The 22,107-nt window shown below is 44.1% G+C and overlaps 1 protein-coding gene across 1 annotated transcript in view; it reads right to left on the bottom strand.

Moving 5' to 3' along the window:
• Positions 1 to 22,107, bottom strand: part of LOC306766933 (inactive dipeptidyl peptidase 10-like) — a gene marked incomplete at both ends in the record, with an annotated part of 238,030 nt that overhangs the window by 192,738 nt on the left and 23,185 nt on the right. Inside the window, 2 exons of the mRNA XM_079254791.1 lie at positions 11,525 to 11,599; positions 11,920 to 12,014. Coding sequence (XP_079110917.1) covers positions 11,525 to 11,599; positions 11,920 to 12,014 — 170 coding nt within the window. The remainder of the gene's footprint in view (positions 1 to 11,524; positions 11,600 to 11,919; positions 12,015 to 22,107) is intronic.

Raw genomic sequence — 22,107 nt, 5'->3', positions numbered from 1 at the left:
AGAATCATGGCTACGATTTGATTCCTTCTGGAGAATAATGGCTACGACATGATTCCTTCTGGAGAATCATGGGTACGACCTGATTCCTTCAGGAGAATCAAGGTCGTAGCCTTGATTCCTTCTGGAGAATCAAGGCTACGACCTGATTCCTCCTGGAGAATCATGGCTACGACATGATTCCTCCTGGAGAATCATGGCTACGACCTTATTCCTTCTGGAGAATCATGGGTACGACCTGATTCCTTCTGGAGAATCATGGCTTAGAACTGATTCCTTCTGGAGAATCATGGCTACGATGTGACCTGATTCCTTCTGGAGAATCATGGCTACGATGTGATTCCGTCTGGAGAATCATGGCTACGACGTGACCTGAATCCTTCTGGAGAATCATGGCTACGATGTGATTCCTTCTGGAGAATCATGGCTACGACCTGATTACTTCTGGAAAATCATGGCTACGATGTGATTCCTTCTGGAGAATCATGGCTACGACCTGATTCCTTCTGGAGAATCATGGCTACGATGTGATTCCTTCTGGAGAATCATGGCTACGACCTGATTCCTTCTGGAGAATCATGGCTACGACCTGATTCCTTCTGGAGAATCATGGCTACGATGTGATTCCTTCTGGAGAATCATGGCTACGATTTGATTACTTCTGGAGAATCATGGCTACGACATGATTCCTCCCGGAGAATCATGGCTACGACCTTATTCCTTCTGGAGAATCATGGGTACGACCTGATTCCTTCAGGAGAATCAAGGTCGTAGCCTTGATTCCTTCTGGAGAATCAAGGCTACGACCTGATTCCTTCTGGAGAATCATGGCTACAACATGAGTCCTTCTGGAGAATCATGGCTACGATGTGATTCCTTCTGGGGAATTATGGCTACGATGTGACCTGATTCCTCCTGGAGAATCATGGCTACGACATGATTCCTCCTGGAGAATCATGGCTACGACCTTATTCCTTCTGGAGAATCATGGGTACGACCTGATTCCTCCTGGAGAATCATGGCTTAGACCTGATTCCTTCTGGAGAATCATGGCTACGATGTGATTCCTTCTGGAGAATTATGGCTACGACCTGATTCCTTCTGGAGAATCATGGCTACGATGTGATTCCTTCTGGAGAATCATGGCTACGATGTGATTCCTTCTGGAGAATCATGGCTACGAAGTGATTCCTTCTGGAGAATCATGGCTACGACCTGATTCCTTCTGGAGAATCATTGCTACGACCTGATTCCTTCTGGAGAATCATGGCTACGATGTGATTCCTTCTGGGGAATCATGGCTACGACCTGATTCCTTCTGGAGAATCATGGCTACGATGTGATTCCTTCTGGAGAATCATGGCTACGATGTGATTCCTTCTGGAGAATCATGGCTACGATGTGACCTGATTCCTTCTGGAGAATCATGGCTACGATTTGATTCCTTCTGGAGAATCATGGCTACGACATGATTGCTCCTGGAGAATCATGGCTACGACCTTATTACATCTGGAGAATCATGGGTACGACCGTATTCCTTCAGGAGAATCATGGCTACGATGTGATTCCTTCTGGAGAATCATGGCTACGACCTGATTCCTTCTCGAGAATCATGGCTACGATGTGATCCCTTTTGGAGAATCATGGCTACGACCTGATTCCTTCTGGAGAATCATGGCTACGATGTGATTCCTTCTGAAGAATCACGGCTACGACCTAATTCCTTCTGGAGAATCATGGCTACGATGTGATTCCTTCTGGAGAATCATTGGCTACGACCTGATTCCTTCTGGAGAATCATGGCTACAATGTGATTCCTTCTGGAGAATCATGGTTACGATACGATCCCTTCTGGAGAATCATGGCTACGACCTGATTCCTTCGGGAGAATCATGGCTACGATGTGATTCCTTCTGAAGAATCAAGGCTTCTACCTAAGTCCTTCTGGAGAATCATGCCTACGACCTGATTCCTTCTGGAGAATCATGGCTACGATGTGATTCCTTCTGAAGAATCATGGCTACGACCGAATTCCTTCTGGAGAATCATGGCTACGATGTGATTCCTTCTGGAGAATTATGGCTACGACCTGATTCGTTCGGGAGAATCATGGCTACGATGTGATTCCTACTGGAGAATCATGGCTACGACCTGATTCCTCCTGGAGAATCATGGGTACGACCTGATTCCTTCTGGAGAATCATGGCTACGATATGATTCCTTCTGGAGAATCATGGGTACGACCTGATTCCTTCTGCAGAATCATGGCTATAACCTGATTCCTCCTGGAGAATCATGGGTATGACCTGATTCCTTCTGGAGAATCATGGCTACGATGTGATTCCTTCTGGAGAATCATGGCTACGATGTGATTCCTTCTGGAGAATCATGGCTACGATGTGATTCCTTCTGGAGAATCATGGCTACGAAGTGATTCCTTCTGGAGAATCATGGCTACAACATGTTTCCTTCTGGAGAATCATGGCTACGACCTGATTCCTTCTGGAAAATCATTGCTACGACCTGATTCCATCTGGAGAATCATGGCTACGATGTGATTCCTTCTGGACAATCATGGGTACGACCTGATTCCTTCTGGAGAATCATGGCTACGCTGTGATCCCTTCTGGAGAATCATGGCTACGACCTGATTCCTTCTGGAGAATCATGGCTACGATGTGATTCCTTCTGGAGTGTCAAGGCTATGAAGTGATTCCTTCTGGAGAATCATGGCTACAACATGATCCCCTCTGGAGAATCATGGCTACGATGTGATTCCTTCTGGAGAATCATGGCTCAAACATGAGTCCTTCTGGAGAATCATGGCTCAAACATGAGTCCTTCTGGAGAATCATGGCTACGACCTGATTCCTCCTGGAGAATCATGGCTACGACCTGATTCCTCCTGGAGAATCATGGCTACGACCAGATTCCTTCGGGAGAATCATGGGTACGACCTGATTCCTTCTGGAGAATCATGGATACGATGTGATTCCTCCTGGAGAATCATGGGTACGACCTGATTCCTTCTGGAGAATCATGGCTACCATTTGATTCCTTCTGGAGAATCATGGGTACGACCTGATTCCTTCTGGAGAATCATGGCTACGAAGTGATTCCTTCTGAAGAATCATGGCTTCTACCTAAGTCCTTCTGGAGAATCATGGCTACGAAGTGATTCCTTCTGGAGAATCATGGCTACAACATGATCCCCTCTGGAGAATCATGGCTACGATGTGATTCCTTCTGGAGAATCATGGCTCAAACATGAGTCCTTCTGGAGAATCATGGCTACGACCTGATTCCTCCTGGAGAATCATGGCTACGACCTGATTCCTCCTGGAGAATCATGGCTACGACCAGATTCCTTCTGGAGAATCATGGGTACGACCTGATTCCTTCTGGAGAATCATGGATACGATGTGATTCCTCCTGGAGAATCATGGGTACGACCTGATTCCTTCTGGAGAATCATGGCTACGATTTGATTCCTTCTGGAGAATCATGGGTACGACCTGATTCCTTCTGGAGAATCATGGCTACGAAGTGATTCCTTCTGAAGAATCATGGCTTCTACCTAAGTCCTTCTGGAGAATCATGGCTACGATGTGATTCCTTCTGAAGAATCATGGCTTCTACCTAAGTCCTTCTGGAGAATCATGGGTACGATTTGATTCCTTCTTTAGAATCATGGCTACGACCTGATTCCTCCTGGAGAATCATGGCTACGACCAGATTCCTTCGGGAGAATCATGGGTACGACCTGATTCCTTCTGGAGAATCATGGATACGATGTGATTCCTCCTGGAGAATCATGGGTACGACCTGATTCCTTCTGGAGAATCATGGCTACCATTTGATTCCTTCTGGAGAATCATGGGTACGACCTGATTCCTTCTGGAGAATCATGGCTACGAAGTGATTCCTTCTGAAGAATCATGGCTTCTACCTAAGTCCTTCTGGAGAATCATGGCTACGAAGTGATTCCTTCTGGAGAATCATGGCTACAACATGATCTCCTCTGGAGAATCATGGCTACGATGTGATTCCTTCTGGAGAATCATGGCTCAAACATGAGTCCTTCTGGAGAATCATGGCTACGACCTGATTCCTCCTGGAGAATCATGGCTACGACCTGATTCCTCCTGGAGAATCATGGCTACGACCAGATTCCTTCTGGAGAATCATGGGTACGACCTGATTCCTTCTGGAGAATCATGGATACGATGTGATTCCTCCTGGAGAATCATGGGTACGACCTGATTCCTTCTGGAGAATCATGGCTACGATTTGATTCCTTCTGGAGAATCATGGGTACGACCTGATTCCTTCTGGAGAATCATGGCTACGAAGTGATTCCTTCTGAAGAATCATGGCTTCTACCTAAGTCCTTCTGGAGAATCATGGCTACGATGTGATTCCTTCTGAAGAATCATGGCTTCTACCTAAGTCCTTCTGGAGAATCATGGGTACGATTTGATTCCTTCTTTAGAATCATGTTTACGACCTGATTCCTTCTGGAGAATCATGGCTACGATGTGATTCCTTCTGGAAAATCATAGTTACGACCTGATTCCTTCTGGAGAATCATGGCTACGATGTGATCCCTTCTGGAGAATCATTGCTACGACCTGATTCCTTCTGGAGAATCATGGGTACGACCTGATTCCTTCTGGAGAATCATGGCTACGAAGTGATTCCTTCTGAAGAATCATGGCTTCTACCTAAGTCCTTCTGGAGAATCATGGCTACGATGTGATTCCTTCTGAAGAATCATGGTCAGACCTGATTCCTTCTGGAGAATCATGGCTACGATGTGATTCCTTCTGGAGAATCATTGCTACGACCTGATTCCTTCTGGAGAATCATGGCTACGATGTGATTCCTTCTGGGGAATCATGGCTACGACCTGATTCCTTCTGGAGAATCATGGCTACGATGTGATTCCTTCTGGAGAATCATGGGTACGACCTGATTCCTTCTGGGGAATCATGGCTACGACCTGATTCCTTCTGGAGAATCATGGCTACGAAGTGATTCCTTCTGGAGAATTATGGCTACGACCTGATTCCTTCTGGAGAATCATGGGTACGACCTGATTCCTTCTGGAGAATCATGGATACGATGTGATTCCTCCTGGAGAATCATGGGTACGACCTGATTCCTTCTGGAGAATCATGGCTACGATTTGATTCCTTCTGGAGAATCATGGGTACGACCTGATTCCTTCTGGAGAATCATGGTTACGAAGTGATTCCTTCTGAAGAATCATGGCTTCTACCTAAGTCCTTCTGGAGAATCATGGGTACGACCTGATTCCTTCTGGAGAATCATGGATACGATGTGATTCCTCCTGGAGAATCATGGGTACGACCTGATTCCTTCTGGAGAATCATGGCTACGATTTGATTCCTTCTGGAGAATCATGGCTACGATGTGATTCCTTCTGGAGAATCATGGCTACAATGTGATTCCTTCTGGAGAATCATGGTTACGATACGATCCCTTCTGGAGAATCATGGCTACGATGTGATTCCTTCTGAAGAATCATGGCTACGATGTGATTCCTTCTGGAGAATCATGGTCAGACCTGATTCCTCCTGGAGAATCATGGCTACGATGTGATTCCTTCTGGAGAATCATGGCTACGACATGATTCCTTCTGGAGAATCATGGCTACGATGTGATTCCTTCTGGAGAATTATGGCTACGACCTGATTCCTTCTGGAGAATCATGGGTACGACCTGATTCCTTCTGGAGAATCATGGATACGATGTGATTCCTCCTGGAGAATCATGGGTACGACCTGATTCCTTCTGGAGAATCATGGCTACGATTTGATTCCTTCTGGAGAATCATGGGTACGACCTGATTCCTTCTGGAGAATCATGGCTACGAAGTGATTCCTTCTGAAGAATCATGGCTTCTACCTAAGTCCTTCTGGAGAATCATGGGTACGACCTGATTCCTTCTGGAGAATCATGGATACGATGTGATTCCTCCTGGAGAATCATGGGTACGACCTGATTCCTTCTGGAGAATCATGGCTACGATTTGATTCCTTCTGGAGAATCATGGCTACGATGTGATTCCTTCTGGAGAATCATGGCTACAATGTGATTCCTTCTGGAGAATCATGGTTAGGATACGATCCCTTCTGGAGAATCATGGCTACGATGTGATTCCTTCTGAAGAATCATGGCTACGATGTGATTCCTTCTGGAGAATCATGGTCAGACCTGATTCCTTCTGGAGAATCATGGGTACGACCTGATTCCTCCTGGAGAATCATGGCTTAGACCTGATTCCTTCTGGAGAATCATGGCTACGATGTGATTCCTTCTGGAGAATCATGGCTACGATGTGATTCCTTCTGGAGAATCATGGGTACGACCTGATTCCTTCTGGAGAATCATGGATACGATGTGATTCCTCCTGGAGAATCATGGGTACGACCTGATTCCTTCTGGAGAATGATGGCTACGATTTGATTCCTTCTGGAGAATCATGGGTACGACCTGATTCCTTCTGGAGAATCATGGCTACGATGTGATTCCTTCTGGGGAATCATGGCTACGACCTGATTCCTTCTGGAGAATCATGGCTACGATGTGATTCCTTCTGGAGAATCATGGGTACGACCTGATTCCTTCTGGGGAATCATGGCTACCACCTGATTCCTTCTGGAGAATCATGGGTACGACCTGATTCCTCCTGGAGAATCATGGCTTAGACCTGATTCCTTCTGGAGAATCATGGCTACGATGTGATTCCTTCTGGGGAATCATGGCTACGACCTGATTCCTTCTGGAGAATCATGGCTACGATGTGATTCCTTCTGGAGAATCATGGCTACGATGTGATTCCTTCTGGGGAATCATGGCTACGAAGTGATTCCTTCTGAAGAATCATGGCTTCTACCTAAGTCCTTCTGGAGAATCATGGCTACGAAGTGATTCCTTCTGAAGAATCATGGCTTCTACCTAAGTCCTTCTGGAGAATCATGGCTACGACCTGATTCCTTCTGGAAAATCATAGTTACGACCTGATTCCTTCTGGAGAATCATGGGTACGACCCGATTCCTTCTGGAGAATCATGGATACGATGTGATTCCTCCTGGAGAATCATGGGTACGACCTGATTCCTTCTGGAGAATCATGGCTACGATTTGATTCCTTCTGGAGAATCATTGCTACGACCTGATTCCTTCTGGAGAATCATGGCTACGATGTGATTCCTTCTGGACAATCATGGGTACGACCTGATTCCTTCTGGAGAATCATGGCTACGCTGTGATCCCTTCTGGAGAATCATGGCTACGACCTGATTCCTTCTGGAGAATCATAGCTACGATGTGATTCCTTCTGGAGAATCATGGCTACGATGTGATTCCTTCTGGAGAATCATGGCTACGAAGTGATTCCTTCTGGAGAATCATGGCTACAACATGATTCCCTCTGGAGAATCATGGCTACGATGTGATTCCTTCTGGAGAATCATGGCTCAAACATGAGTCCTTCTGGAGAATCATGGCTACGACCTGATTCCTCCTGGAGAATCATGGGTACGACCTGATTCCTTCTGGAGAATCATGGCTACGATATGATTCCTTCTGGAGAATCATGGGTACGACCTGATTCCTTCTGGAGAATCATGGATACGATGTGTTTCCTCCTGGAGAATCATGGGTACGACCTGATTCCTTCTGGAGAATCATGGCTACGATGTGATTCCTTCTGGAGAATCATTGGCTACGACCTGATTCCTTCTGGAGAATCATGGCTACAATGTGATTCCTTCTGGAGAATCATGGTTACGATACGATCCCTTCTGGAGAATCATGGCTACGACCTGATTCCTTCGGGAGAATCATGGCTACGATGTGATTCCTTCTGAAGAATCAAGGCTTCTACCTAAGTCCTTCTGGAGAATCATGCCTACGACCTGATTCCTTCTGGAGAATCATGGATACGATGTGATTCCTCCTGGAGAATCATGGGTACGACCTGATTCCTTCTGGAGAATCATGGCTACGATGTGATTCCTTCTGAAGAATCATGGCTACGATGTGATTCCTTCTGGAGAATCATGGTCAGACCTGATTCCTCCTGGAGAATCATGGCTACGATGTGATTCCTTCTGGAGAATCATGGCTACGACCTGATTCCTTCTGGAGAATCATGGCTACGATGTGATTCCTTCTGGAGAATTATGGCTACGACCTGATTCCTTCTGGAGAATCATGGGTACGACCTGATTCCTTCTGGAGAATCATGGATACGATGTGATTCCTCCTGGAGAATCATGGGTACGACCTGATTCCTTCTGGAGAATCATGGCTACGATTTGATTCCTTCTGGAGAATCATGGGTACGACCTGATTCCTTCTGGAGAATCATGGCTACGAAGTGATTCCTTCTGAAGAATCATGGCTACGATGTGATTCCTTCTGGAGAATCATGGTCAGACCTGATTCCTCCTGGAGAATCATGGCTACGATGTGATTCCTTCTGGAGAATCATGGCTACGACCTGATTCCTTCTGGAGAATCATGGCTACGATGTGATTCCTTCTGGAGAATTATGGCTACGACCTGATTCCTTCTGGAGAATCATGGGTACGACCTGATTCCTTCTGGAGAATCATGGTTACGATACGATCCCTTCTGGAGAATCATGGCTACGATGTGATTCCTTCTGAAGAATCATGGCTACGATGTGATTCCTTCTGGAGAATCATGGTCAGACCTGATTCCTTCTGGAGAATCATGGCTACGATGTGATTCCTTCTGGAGAATCATGGGTACGACCTGATTCCTTCTGGAGAATCATGGATACGATGTGATTCCTCCTGGAGAATCATGGGTACGACCTGATTCCTTCTGGAGAATGATGGCTACGATTTGATTCCTTCTGGAGAATCATGGGTACGACCTGATTCCTTCTGGAGAATCATGGCTACGATGTGATTCCTTCTGGGGAATCATGGCTACGACCTGATTCCTTCTGGAGAATCATGGCTACGATGTGATTCCTTCTGGAGAATCATGGGTACGACCTGATTCCTTCTGGGGAATCATGGCTACCACCTGATTCCTTCTGGAGAATCATGGGTACGACCTGATTCCTCCTGGAGAATCATGGCTTAGACCTGATTCCTTCTGGAGAATCATGGCTACGATGTGATTCCTTCTGGGGAATCATGGCTACGACCTGATTCCTTCTGGAGAATCATGGCTACGATGTGATTCCTTCTGGAGAATCATGGCTACGATGTGATTCCTTCTGGGGAATCATGGCTACGAAGTGATTCCTTCTGAAGAATCATGGCTTCTACCTAAGTCCTTCTGGAGAATCATGGGTACGACCTGATTCCTTCTGGAGAATCATGGATACGATGTGATTCCTCCTGGAGAATCATTGCTACGATGTGATTCCTTCTGGAGAATCATGGCTACGATGTGATTCCTTCTGGGGAATCATGGCTACGAAGTGATTCCTTCTGAAGAATCATGGCTTCTACCTAAGTCCTTCTGGAGAATCATGGGTACGACCTGATTCCTTCTGGAGAATCATGGCTACGATTTGATTCCTTCTGGAGAATCATGGGTACGACCTGATTCCTTCTGGAGAATCATGGCTACGATGTGATTCCTTCTGGAGAATCATGGCTACGATGTGATTCCTTCTGGAGATGCATGGCTACGAAGTGATCCCTTCTGGAGAATCATGGCTACAACATGTTTCCTTCTGGAGAATCATGGCTACGACCTGATTCCTTCTGGAAAATCATAGTTACGACCTGATTCCTTCTGGAGAATCATGGGTACGACCTGATTCCTTCTGGAGAATCATGGATACGATGTGATTCCTCCTGGAGAATCATGGGTACGACCTGATTCCTTCTGGAGAATCATGGCTACGATTTGATTCCTTCTGGAGAATCATTGCTACGACCTGATTCCTTCTGGAGAATCATGGCTACGATGTGATTCCTTCTGGACAATCATGGGTACGACCTGATTCCTTCTGGAGAATCATGGCTACGCTGTGATCCCTTCTGGAGAATCATGGCTACGACCTGATTCCTTCTGGAGAATCATGGCTACGATGTGATTCCTTCTGGAGAATCATGGCTACGATGTGATTCCTTCTGGAGAATCATGGCTACGATGTGATTCCTTCTGGAGAATCATGGCTCAAACATGAGTCCTTCTGGAGAATCATTGCTACGACCTGATTCCTTCTGGAGAATCATGGCTACGATGTGATTCCTTCTGGACAATCATGGGTACGACCTGATTCCTTCTGGAGAATCATGGCTACGCTGTGATCCCTTCTGGAGAATCATGGCTACGACCTGATTCCTCCTGGAGAATCATGGCTACGACCTGATTCCTCCTGGAGAATCATGGGTACGACCTGATTCCTTCTGGAGAATCATGGCTACGATATTATTCCTTCTGGAGAATCATGGGTACGACCTGATTCCTTCTGGAGAATCATGGATACGATGTGTTTCCTCCTGGAGAATCATGGGTACGACCTGATTCCTTCTGGAGAATCATGGCTACGATGTGATTCCTTCTGGAGAATCATTGGCTACGACCTGATTCCTTCTGGAGAATCATGGCTACAATGTGATTCCTTCTGGAGAATCATGGTTACGATACGATCCCTTCTGGAGAATCATGGCTACGACCTGATTCCTTCTGGAGAATCATGGCTACGACCTGATTCCTTCGGGAGAATCATGGCTACTACCTGATTCCTTCGGGAGAATCATGGCTACGATGTGATTCCTTCTGAAGAATCAAGGCTTCTACCTAAGTCCTTCTGGAGAATCATGCCTACGACCTGATTCCTTCTGGAGAATCATGGATACGATGTGATTCCTCCTGGAGAATCATGGGTACGACCTGATTCCTTCTGGAGAATCATGGGTACGACCTGATTCCTTCTGGAGAATCAACGCTACGACCTGATTCCTTCTGGAGAATCAACGCTACGACCTGATTCCTTCTGGAGAATCATGGCTACGACCTGATTCCTCCTGGAGAATCATTGCTACGATGTGATTCCTTCTGGAGAATCATCGCTACGACCTGATTCCTTCTGGAGAATCATGGCTACAATGTGATTCCTTCTGGAGAATCATCGCTACGACCTGATTCCTTCTGGAGAATCAGCGCTACGACCTGATTCCTTCTGGAGAATCAGCGCTACGACCTGATTCCTTCTGGAGAATCAGCGCTACGACCTGATTCCTTCTGGAGAATCAGCGCTACGACCTGATTCCTTCTGGAGAAATACATTTTCAGAGGAAAAACTCAACAGACCTGAACTGAAAATCTCCTTTTTAGATATTTAACTAACAGTTCCAGCCTCCAACATGCAACAAGCTGCAGGAGGTCACCTCCTCCTGCAGGGGGTGACCTCCTCCTGCAGCAAGAGGAGCTTCCTACTCCTCCTGCTGCAGGAGGAGGAGCCAGCAACACCAGGTGTAGAACAGGAGGAGCTTCCTACCTGCTGGACGTCGTACGCCAGGAGGACAAAGTTCAGGTCTGGAGACACGTGGAAATGCAACGCTTTAAATGTTTCCTGTAAACAGAAACATGAATCAATAGAAATTTTACAGAAAGAAAAAGTTATTATTTTAGCTTTCAGACTGTTTTCCTGCAACATTGAAATCGTTTTTAAAGAGCAAATTGCACGTTAAGGCGGCCCCCCAAACCCCCCATCTCTCAGGGAGACGGTGTTGGGAGCTGCAGGTATTTATTGTTTTTAAGGCTAATAATGAATATGCTCTATACGCAGGTGTGTTTTTATACAGCATCATGTTTTTCTCCATACTGAGGGGGTTCTAACCTGCAATAAGCTCCTCGAGCTGCTATCTGAGTAACTGCTGGTGATAAACTCACAAATGTTGTGTTCTTCAGGAGGACGTGTGTCTCGTTCCTCTGTGTGTTGACTCTCATCACATCTCCATCCCACCTCCGGAAGATGATGTCTTCCTCTAGGACAAAACAAACTGTTAACTTACATGGACCATGCCAGGTTTGGGTGCTTCATCACTAACTAGAGACAAACCAAACATAAACTAATAACCATGAAAAATCAGTATGATGGGACCTGAAGGCAGCTGGTCCAGATGATTGGAATGTGTCAGGTCCTGGAACAAGGCAGGATGTTTTCTACAACAGTCTTTTCTGGTGTGGAAAAGGTTGCAGTGGGTCCAGGCAGGTTTTCAGAACTCTAGAGCTGAAACCATCTGGACCTGCTGCCCTGAACTGGTTCTGTTTTCCCTGAACCTGACAGGTGGAGACCAAGGAGGTCTGGTAGATGTGTTCATGTCCTTGAGCTGGCTGCATGGTGAGTGGAGACAGGAAACCTGTGGATCGTGAGGGCTATGTGGTCTGATGGACTGGATTAAGGTGGAACTGAACCAATTAAAGAACATGTTCATTATGTCAGTCGGTTCATTCCTGAGCACACGTCGGCACTCCCTCCAGGACAAACACCGTAGTTCTTTATTCACTGGGAAATCTTTAGGTACGCCTTAACAGGCATAACCCATACAGAAATATAAATAAAATAAATTAATTAAAGATCAGCAAACATACCAGTGGCTGCACATAACCGAGACGGAATGAAGTAAAAAGTCTTCATACTGACACGGTACGTCATCAGACAAAACCCTTCTGCCTTCCAGAGCAGCTGGACGTAACAGAACCGGTGGCTGTGCAGCCAGGAACGTCTCGTTGGTTCCTAACCGCAAAATCTAGTTCCAAACTTAAATCAACAATACAAATAATCTAAAAATATAAACAATTGTATAAATAATATCAAACTCCCACTAAATCACAAACAAGTGATATTAATTTACTTATCTTCACAAATTTACTCAAGTGTTTGTTTCAAGCAATGAAATGGTTTAATGTACCGGTCTGTGGAGGTAAACCGGCGTTGTGGTTCGTTTCCCTGATTATCACTCATCAGTAACTTTACCGTTCCGACTGTTCCATCAGCGTTGGGAATAGCTTCTGGAGCTGACTTCCACTGTGGGATCCCTTCAGTCGAGATCCCACGTATTTCTCTTGCTCTTCAGCCATTCTTATCTTTGGTGAAGATTAAGGTGGTACTCCTTATTCCACCTTGATCAAAAGTCATTCACCAAGAATTGCTCTTGTTGCCATGTCTTGCGCAGGTATAAATCCTGGCTCACAGATTCCCCAGGAGGTGGTGCTATTATCTCCATCATAGGAATGTAGCTGGGTTTGGGAGGCTCAAGACAAGTTGGATCATTCAGATGTTGTCAGTGGTCTGCTGTTGACTGTTGCCATCACCTCCTTCAGAGAGGTTGTAGATAAGAACTGTCCAGACTTTCAGGTGATTCATCAAGGATTGCTGTGAAGGCGTTTCTGATCGTCCATATTTGTCTTTGCCAAAAACTGCCAATGTGGCTTGATGACAAAATGTTCATTACAATCTCTCATTATTTTAGCTGCTCATATGTTGAGTCCTTAATAGCATTCACAAATTATGCCTTTACACCCACAAAGTTTGTGCCTTGATCACACCTTAACTGCCTGACATTTTCTCGTATTGCAATGAATGCACACAATGCATATACATACATACATATCCGTCTACCTTCACTCCCTAATCCAGACCTACACTCCCTCTCCACAGCTACGTTCCACTAGTGAAAGACGCCTCGTGTTACCACCACAACGTGGGACTAAATCACCAGCCAGACTCTTTTCCTCTGTTGTTCCACGATGGTGGAATGATCTCCCAAACTCTGTCCGCTCTGCAGAGTCCCTGTCTACTTTTAAGACCCAGCTGAAGACTCAGCTCTTCAAGGAGAACTTCAACACTTAGTTTAGCTGTATTTGTTGGAAAGTTGGAGAACTTAGTCCAGTTCTTTGCAACAAACTTTATGGTATTAATTCTTTGGACTATAACATTGGTGATATTATGGGATGGGAAGGGAGTAAACAAACAAAAAAAAACAATCCTGTAGCTTCATGGAAGGACCTGCGCCCAACTGGACAGTCCACCATCACCTTCCTACCATGTCCTCTACTGTCTGATTTCCTGCTTGTGTTGTTCTCACTCAGATGTAAGTCGTTTTGGATAAAAGCGTCTAAATGACTCTACAATGAAATAGAATAGAATAGAATAGAATGTCCAGGTCTTTAACACAGTCAACACATTCTTCCCTTCAGATGGATTCCAGTACCTTCTTGTTGTTGGAAATGAACTTGTATAGTCTAAGCGTGCCTGCAAACTTCTTTTCATCAGCTGAACGAACTCACAAGTCTAAGTGGTTGGTATTGTTATCTTCTTGAAAGAAAACACACCTCTTAAATGCAGACCTTTCAGTCTTTTACACAAAATGATTGTACCTTTCGAACCTTTCGAACTGCAGCTGGAAGTTGCAGTTCCAGCTGCAGTAAAACAGCTTCTGTTTTACTTGTTCTGTGTCTACATTGAGGAAACCTGCCGGTCCCTCAAGAATGAAAGAAGAATCATATTGTAAGTCTGACAGTGCATCAACACAACTTCCGTGCTTGAATCATCAGAGGTAGAGACCTAATCAGGTACTATTGCTGAAGTATGTTTGCTGTTCCTATCTTGCACTACCTGGTTGGGTATAATCTCTTTAACTATATCTTATGGTGCTGACTGCTTTTGTTCATTACTGCGACCCAGTTATTGAGATTGTTCTGTCTTTAGTACTCACTCTTGCGCAAAGTGATTCTCATGGAGGCATGTCGGATGGCATTTTGAGCAAGTGTTACAGCTCATTCTATTACAGCAGCTTCTAGATTGACCAGGGCTCAAACAACTGAAGCACAGTTTCTCACTTCTCACATATTTAACTCTGTCACTGACTGGTTTGTCAATGAATTTTTTACACTTTTGCAAGCCATGTCCTATCTTTTTGCAAAACATGCATGCTATTTTGGGTATTTCACTGGTGTAACTACTGTTCCTTATTAGTCTCACTTGGCCACAGTGCTTGGTAAGACATGGTAGGGTCACAAACAATGCTGACTTCCATCGCTAGAAATGTAATCAAATTACTAAAGGTTGGAAATCTGTGTTCAAGCTGATATTCTGTAGCTTTTGAGTTCCAACTAGTGATTTACCGCTCAAGTAGCCTTGCTGTGAGTTTCTGGTTCTCAATGAATCATGGCAGATTTGTAACTGTGTAAGAAGCACTCTTTGCACTCTCCCTTCAGGCTATTTTGGACCAAGCATGTAATTTGTCTCGAAAAGCTTTGGCAATAACAAAATGGTGACCAAATCTGTCAATGAGCAGAATTTATGCTGAGTGAAATGCTTCTTCTTAATGAGTAAAAAAATAACTTCATGTATCTGTTACTGTTCCCCCTTGTGTTTCTGAAGATAGAAGATTTCCTGAATGACTCGGATACTTTTCCTCCCAATAAGTGTTTCATAGGATGACTTCCATTGGTTGAACTTGAGGGGATCGCCACAAAACATAGCAGGCTCTGGAATAGGTGACATTTTTTCTGTTATTGCTTCTGCCAAGACATTCCCAAACTCCACTCTGTCATCTTGTACCTCAGTTTTTGGAGCCACATTCATTGGTGGATCTGGAAGTTGATATAAGGTAGGCCTTTCAGGAAGTGCTTGCTTGACTGCTGGCAGTTCACAGATCACTTGTTTAGTGTCTTGCTCTAAATGAAGCTCATGTCCATCATAAATCTGAAGTCTTGCTCTGGCTGCATTCAGCTTTTTCATCTCCAGACATTCAAGCCATTTTTGTAAGTCTGCTATTTTTGGGCAGCCTTTTCCTCTTCTTGTTATCTTAAGAAAACAGCTTCTTGTCTCTCTCTTTCCAGCCTTTGTTCCGTTTCTTCCTTTTCTTCTTGGAGACGCCAAGTTAGAAGACAAGACGTGCTTCTTTGCTTAATGATCTGCAGCTATCAACTTGTGTTCAGCTTCAAACCTCTGCAACTCCTGCTGATGATATTCTTCTTCAGCCATGATCTTCAGAACAGCCTGCATCACTGCTAACTCAACAGCAGCTTCTCGTCTTACTGCTGATGAACTGTGAGTAAATGGACTTAACTTTAGAACAGTTAAAGACTAAATCTGAAACACAAAGACAGATCCAGCATCTAAATACTCAGAATTTACTATTGAAGTTCTTGTTACTAAGCAACAAACTACTTGGTACAGGAACAGGTAAGTGAATATGTGGAAAGAAAAACCTGTTGAAGCACAGTGAAAACCCTCTGTTATTACCTGGTAATAAAGTCTTTAGTTATATTTGTAATCATGGTAAAAACACGATTGAACATGTATTTTTTGGAGCATAAAAATTAGTTTTTAATGCCAATTTGTGTTAGCCATAAATAAAAATAAGTTACGCAAACATTATGTTTAAGTTAGTATTATAGTTTTTCAGAGGGTATTATATGTATTTTACTGGGTAATTGCTGAGGAATATCTTATGATGTACTTAGTAAGTACGGCGAAACTGTACAGTAAAAGAAAGCCAGCTTAGTTCCCATGATTTTGATCTATAAGTAACCTTACACATTCAGTTCTCATTAGTACAAGTTTCTTATCAACATTTATTCAACAAGTTTTATATATATAAATGTTTTCACACATAAATGGGTTTTTTTTTTTTTAACTTTCAACAGTGTAGGTAGTTCAAGAGAATGGTAACCTTAAATTTAGAAAATGTTTTGGGGGGGGGGGCATGCAGTGTGCGGTGGGCGGGGCTGCTTTGGTGGTCCCGCTCCCAACATGATGTGGTTACTTCTTCCCAATTTTAATTGCAAACAACACACACTTCACAATCATTCATAAGCTGGGAGGGAGGGGGTGACGATGGGGTCCTGCCACACCCCTATTTCCGGGGCTGTGCCGGGGGGGTTTGGGTGGGGGAGTGGTGCTGTTCAGGGGGCCTGGGTCTGGGCTGGCCTGGCGGGGGTGGGACTGCTGCTGGCCCTGGGTGGTGCTGGATCGGCTGCATGTGTGGAGTGGTGGGGGGGCATTGACAGGGGTGGGGGGTAGTTGTGGGGCCCTGATCGGGGCCCTCCTATCCCCTGCTCCCCCGGGTGAAAGAATTTAGGAAAGTGGGTGGCCGCTGGGATAGGAGGAAGGGGGGGTGTATGCAGATGGGTGGGGGTGTGTATGTGGGGTTATGTTGGTGGTACGGGGAAGTGATGGGGTGGGTGTACAATGAGGAGTGTGAATGTGGATAGAGGGGTGTAGGGAGGTGTGTGTGTGTGTAGAGTGGGGTGTGTGTGGATGGAAGAATGGGTGATTATAGAGGGAGCAGGGATGTGTGTGTGAGGGGGTGTGTGTGTATAAAGAACGGGGGTAGGAGAGTGTGAGTTTGAGCGTGTGTCAGAGAATGGGTGGATAGGGTGTGTTTAAGGAGGAAGTGTGGATGTGTGTGTGTGTGTGTGCACATGTGTGTGTGTGTGTGTGTGTGTGTGTGTGTGTGTGTGTGTGTGTGTGTGTGTGTGTGTGCGTGCGTGCATGGGGAGGGTCTTGGGGGACGCTGCTGGTCCACTGGGGTGCGGCCTGGCTGCCGCTCGGTGGCGGTCTGGGGATCCCGGCCCTCCGTCGGTGTGGGCTGGGCCCTCTGCCTGCGGGGGTGGGGGGTTGCTTCCGGGCTCTTGGGGCCGGGGGGCCCGCCCTCTGTCTGCCCGGCGGGGCCGGTCCTCGCTGGTCCGGGCCTGCTGGGGCCTGTTCCCCCTGACTGCGGGGGACTCTGACTGGGACCCCCCTCTGCCGCCTCCTGGGCGTCTATGTGACATATGTGTCTATATGTCTATATGTCTATATGTCTATGTGTCTATGAGTCTGCATGGCTGTCTCCGGGGTGGGGCGGTTGGGGTCTGTGCCTGGGGGTGTCTTTAATAAAGTATGAAAAATAAATATCTTCTCATGAATGTACAAATAAAGTCAACAGTAACCCAAACGTTACCATAAAAAATACAGACTGCTGCTTCTGTTCTTTTTAAACACTAGTCACTACAAAGGCCACAACAAATGAAACTTTATTTTATTAAGTCATTTACTTTCTTTACTTTTTTTTTGTTTGTTTTGAATATTGTCACTATTCTCCTTATATGTTGTTTTATTACTGTAGTAGTTTATATTGTTTTGCGAATACTGTAACTTTAGCAGCTTAGACACGCCATTCGTTTCGCTCTCTTTTTCTCCCTTCATCTTCTTTTTTTTCCCTCTTCCCCTGCCAGGTCCAGCTTGGCCATATCAAGACTGACGATGATTACAAAATAAATAATAATAATAATAATAATAAAATTCACATTATCAAGGGCAGCTATTTACATGAGATGTCTCCCTTGACAGCAAATCTGTCTGGCAAAAATATGGCACGCAGATTGCTGTTCTGTATGCTGAGATGCTGGACAGGACAGGTTAAAGAAAAAAGAAACTTTGTGAAGCTTTTAAAGCCCTAAACTCTACAACAGATACATTACATCAGAATGATTTGCTTTTCTAACTTATATTTAATGGCTAGCAGATCAGAAACTTTTTTCATTTCTCTAAGTTTTTCTTTGAACACTGGTTTCCCTCCAAGAAAACTTTGCAAGATTTTGCAAATGAGGTAATGTTGGCTTCAAGTTTTCACCCTCTGAAGCAATGAGGACTTCAGCAATGATGGCAGTCAAAGCAATGGTGTCCCGATCCACGTCAAAAGTTCAATAGCAGACCCCCATGCTCCTGGTACACTACAATAATTTCTGTGAACAACATCCTCTGGAGTTCTACCTAAAACACAAAAACATAACATTATTACTGAACACTTTTAAAATGGAAAAGTACAGCTGCAATTAAAGTACTCTAAAATAAACATCACCACACATCAATGGTGTCGTCACATAGCTGTGTGCCGTGCACTGCAGCCATAAAGACACACGGTGGAGCACAGAATGACACATAGCTGTGTGCCGTGCACTGCAGCCATAAAGACACACGGTGGAGCACAGAATGACACATAGCTGTGTGCCGTGCACTGCAGCCATAAAGACACACGGTGGAGCACAGAATGACACATAGCTGTGTGCCGTGCACTGCAGCCATAAAGACACACGGTGGAGCACAGAATGACACATAGCTGTGTGCCGTGCACTGCAGCCATAAAGACACACGGTGGAGCACAGAATGACACATAGCTTTTTTTTTTTTTTTTTCCATTTTATTGAATTATGAACAAACAAAAAAACACAACTGCTCAGGCAAAACTAAAGAGAGATTATGTATAAAAAGTATGTACAAATAAACGTAAAAAAAAAAAAAAAAATTAAAAAATAAAAAATTAAGATGTCAGCATATATACAACTGAGGAAACAAACAAAAGACAGACATAGTTAACGAGAGGGAAATCCTTTCAGCACACGGGATGCTAAACTTGGGCCAATAAATCTCAAATATGGGTCCCAGGTGGAGTAAAAAGTGTCCGTAGAGGTGTGAAGCATACACGTAATGTATTCATTAGGGATACATTCCATTGTGATATTATGCTATGATTTTTTTGTCGGAGCGGAGTCCTTAATCCAAAAATGCAAAATGTTCCTTCTGGCAGTAAAAGTTAACAAATTAAACAGTGGTTTGTACTTGGGTTGGATATGTGGGTCCAGGAGGCCAAGAAGAAGATATCTGGGATTCAAGGGTATGGTAATATTAAAAATAAAATACAAATCTTTAACCACACTAGACCAATAATGTTGTATTTTTACAAATGACCACATACCATGTAAATAGTCACCAACTTCAGCTTTCCATTTCCAACACAACAGAGAAAACTTTGGATCCATCTTATTTTTGAGAACAGGTGTATACATGTATCCGATGTAATATCCTAAACTGAACTGCCATGGTCCGGTTAAAAACAGAAATTCTCGCAGCCTTTTCCCATACTTCTTGCCACACCTCAGGCTCTATCAAAATGCCCAAATCATTTTCCCATGCTAATTTCACAGACACAGAGGCAGAGGGAATATTAGAAACTATAGCTTTATAAAATATAGAAATGGAATGTTTACCCTGAGAACAAATTGTATTTTCTACAGCAGTTAAATCAGTATTTGCTAGTGTTGTATCTTGAATAATAAAATGCCTAAGTTGTAGATATCTGAAAAAATCCGTTTTCTGTAACCCAAATTTTTGTTGTGCCTGTATAAAAGACATCAGCCTGTGATTTTCAAATAAGTCTCCTAATTTTTTAATACCTTTCCCTGACCAAAGTTTAAAACCCTGGTCCTTGCAGCCAGGCAAAAAATCCGGATTATCTACAATTGGAGTGAGAGGAGAGGTACGGTTATGGCATGCCTCCAGTTTACGTACCATTTTCCAAGCCTTAACAATATTTAAAGAAATAGGATTTCTACAAATTTCTTTGACAGGACTATTCACAAAAAGGAGGTTCCAAAGAGGGCAACTACACTGGTTGGTTTCAATGTCAAACCACATTGACATATTACCATTCTGGAACCACTGAGTTATTACACGCAGGATGCACAGCTAACTGATAATGTCTGAAGTTGGGCATATCAAGACCCCCATCAGATCAAGGTCTTTGAAGTTTAGACATTTTCAATCTAGGTTTTCTTTTACTCCATATAACAGAACTCAGCCACCCTTCAAGCAACTTGATCACTTTGTTTGTTAATAAAACCGGTATCATCTCGATAGGGTAAAGCAACCTCAGTAAGATACACATTTTGACAAGAGCAACTCTACCAAGCCAAGACATAGGCATAGACAGCAAAGGAGTCCACCGATCTAAATCTGATTTTATGGCATCCAGGAGAGGTGGATAGTTAGCTTTATATAAAGAATCAAAACAGGGTGTTATAAATGTGCCCAAATAAACAAATCCAGATGGTGACCAACGAAATGGAAATGGTATATGCAGCTCAGGAATTGACACCAAGGACCAAGGCATGGCCACCGATTTTGAAAAATGAATTCTATAGCCAGAGAACTCACTGAATAGAGCAATAGTACGGACCAAATTCAAAACAGAGGATAGAGGATTAGACATAAAAATTAGTACATCATCCGCATACAGTGAAATCTTATGTTCTCTATCATTCCCCAAAATTCCTGATATTAATTTATTCTGTCTGATTGCTTGAGCTAATGGCTCAATGGAAAGATTGAAGAGCAGAGGACTTAAAGGGTCACCCTGCCGGTTCCCTCGGAAAAGAGGGAAATTATCAGATCTAAATCCGTTAGTAATGACAGAGGCGGTTGGTGAACTATAGAGAATCTGAATCCACTTGAGAAAGGTGTCACCAAAGCCAAATCTAGCCAGAACATAAAATAGATATGACCACTCTACGCGGTCAAACGCTTTTTCAGCATCAAGAGAAACCACTAAACCTGGGCCTCTAGAGTCATGAAGTAACTGAATAATATTTAGTAGGCGTCTCATATTGTCACTAGAGTGCCGACCTTTTATAAAACCAGTCTGATCATTGCAAATGACATCGGGGAGTATTTTTTCTAATCTTAAAGCCAGTATTTTAGAAAGTAGTTTTTGGTATGAATTAAGCAAAGCAATCGGTCTACAGGATGCACATTTTTCAGTCTTTTCCCTTTTTTAGAATAAGAGAAATATTTGCTTCCCTTAAAGAGGGAGGGAGGACACCTAAGGTAAATGAATGATCCAGCATGGCAAGCATGGGGTCTATAATAGTGTCACAAAACACTTTGTAAAATTCGTACCCAAACCCGTCCGGCCCTGGGGCCTTCCCAGATGGCATAGACTTCAATGCTAGGAGAGCCTCCTCCCTGGTGATTTTGGCTCAGTATTTTTGTTTTGTTTAATTGTTCTAGTTCTTTTTCTTTGTTCGTTGCTCAGGACGAGAGTATTTGTCAATGCCTTATAGCTGATTATTTTCTGCATGTAAATTAAAACTCTGTTTCTGAGTTTCTGTAATCTCTGGAAGTGTAATATCTGAAAAAAAAGAATGCATGAGATCTATAGCATTAGGAGGCTGCTCCGACTTGTATAAATCTGAATAAAATTTTGCAAACTCAGCATTAATAGATTTCGTATCTAAATACCTGGAACG

This window comes from Telmatherina bonti (assembly GCF_933228915.1).
Source record: "Telmatherina bonti genome assembly, chromosome: 15".
Classification (NCBI taxonomy): Eukaryota; Metazoa; Chordata; class Actinopteri; order Atheriniformes; family Telmatherinidae; genus Telmatherina; species Telmatherina bonti.
This window is presented reverse-complemented; position numbering and strand designations above follow the sequence as displayed.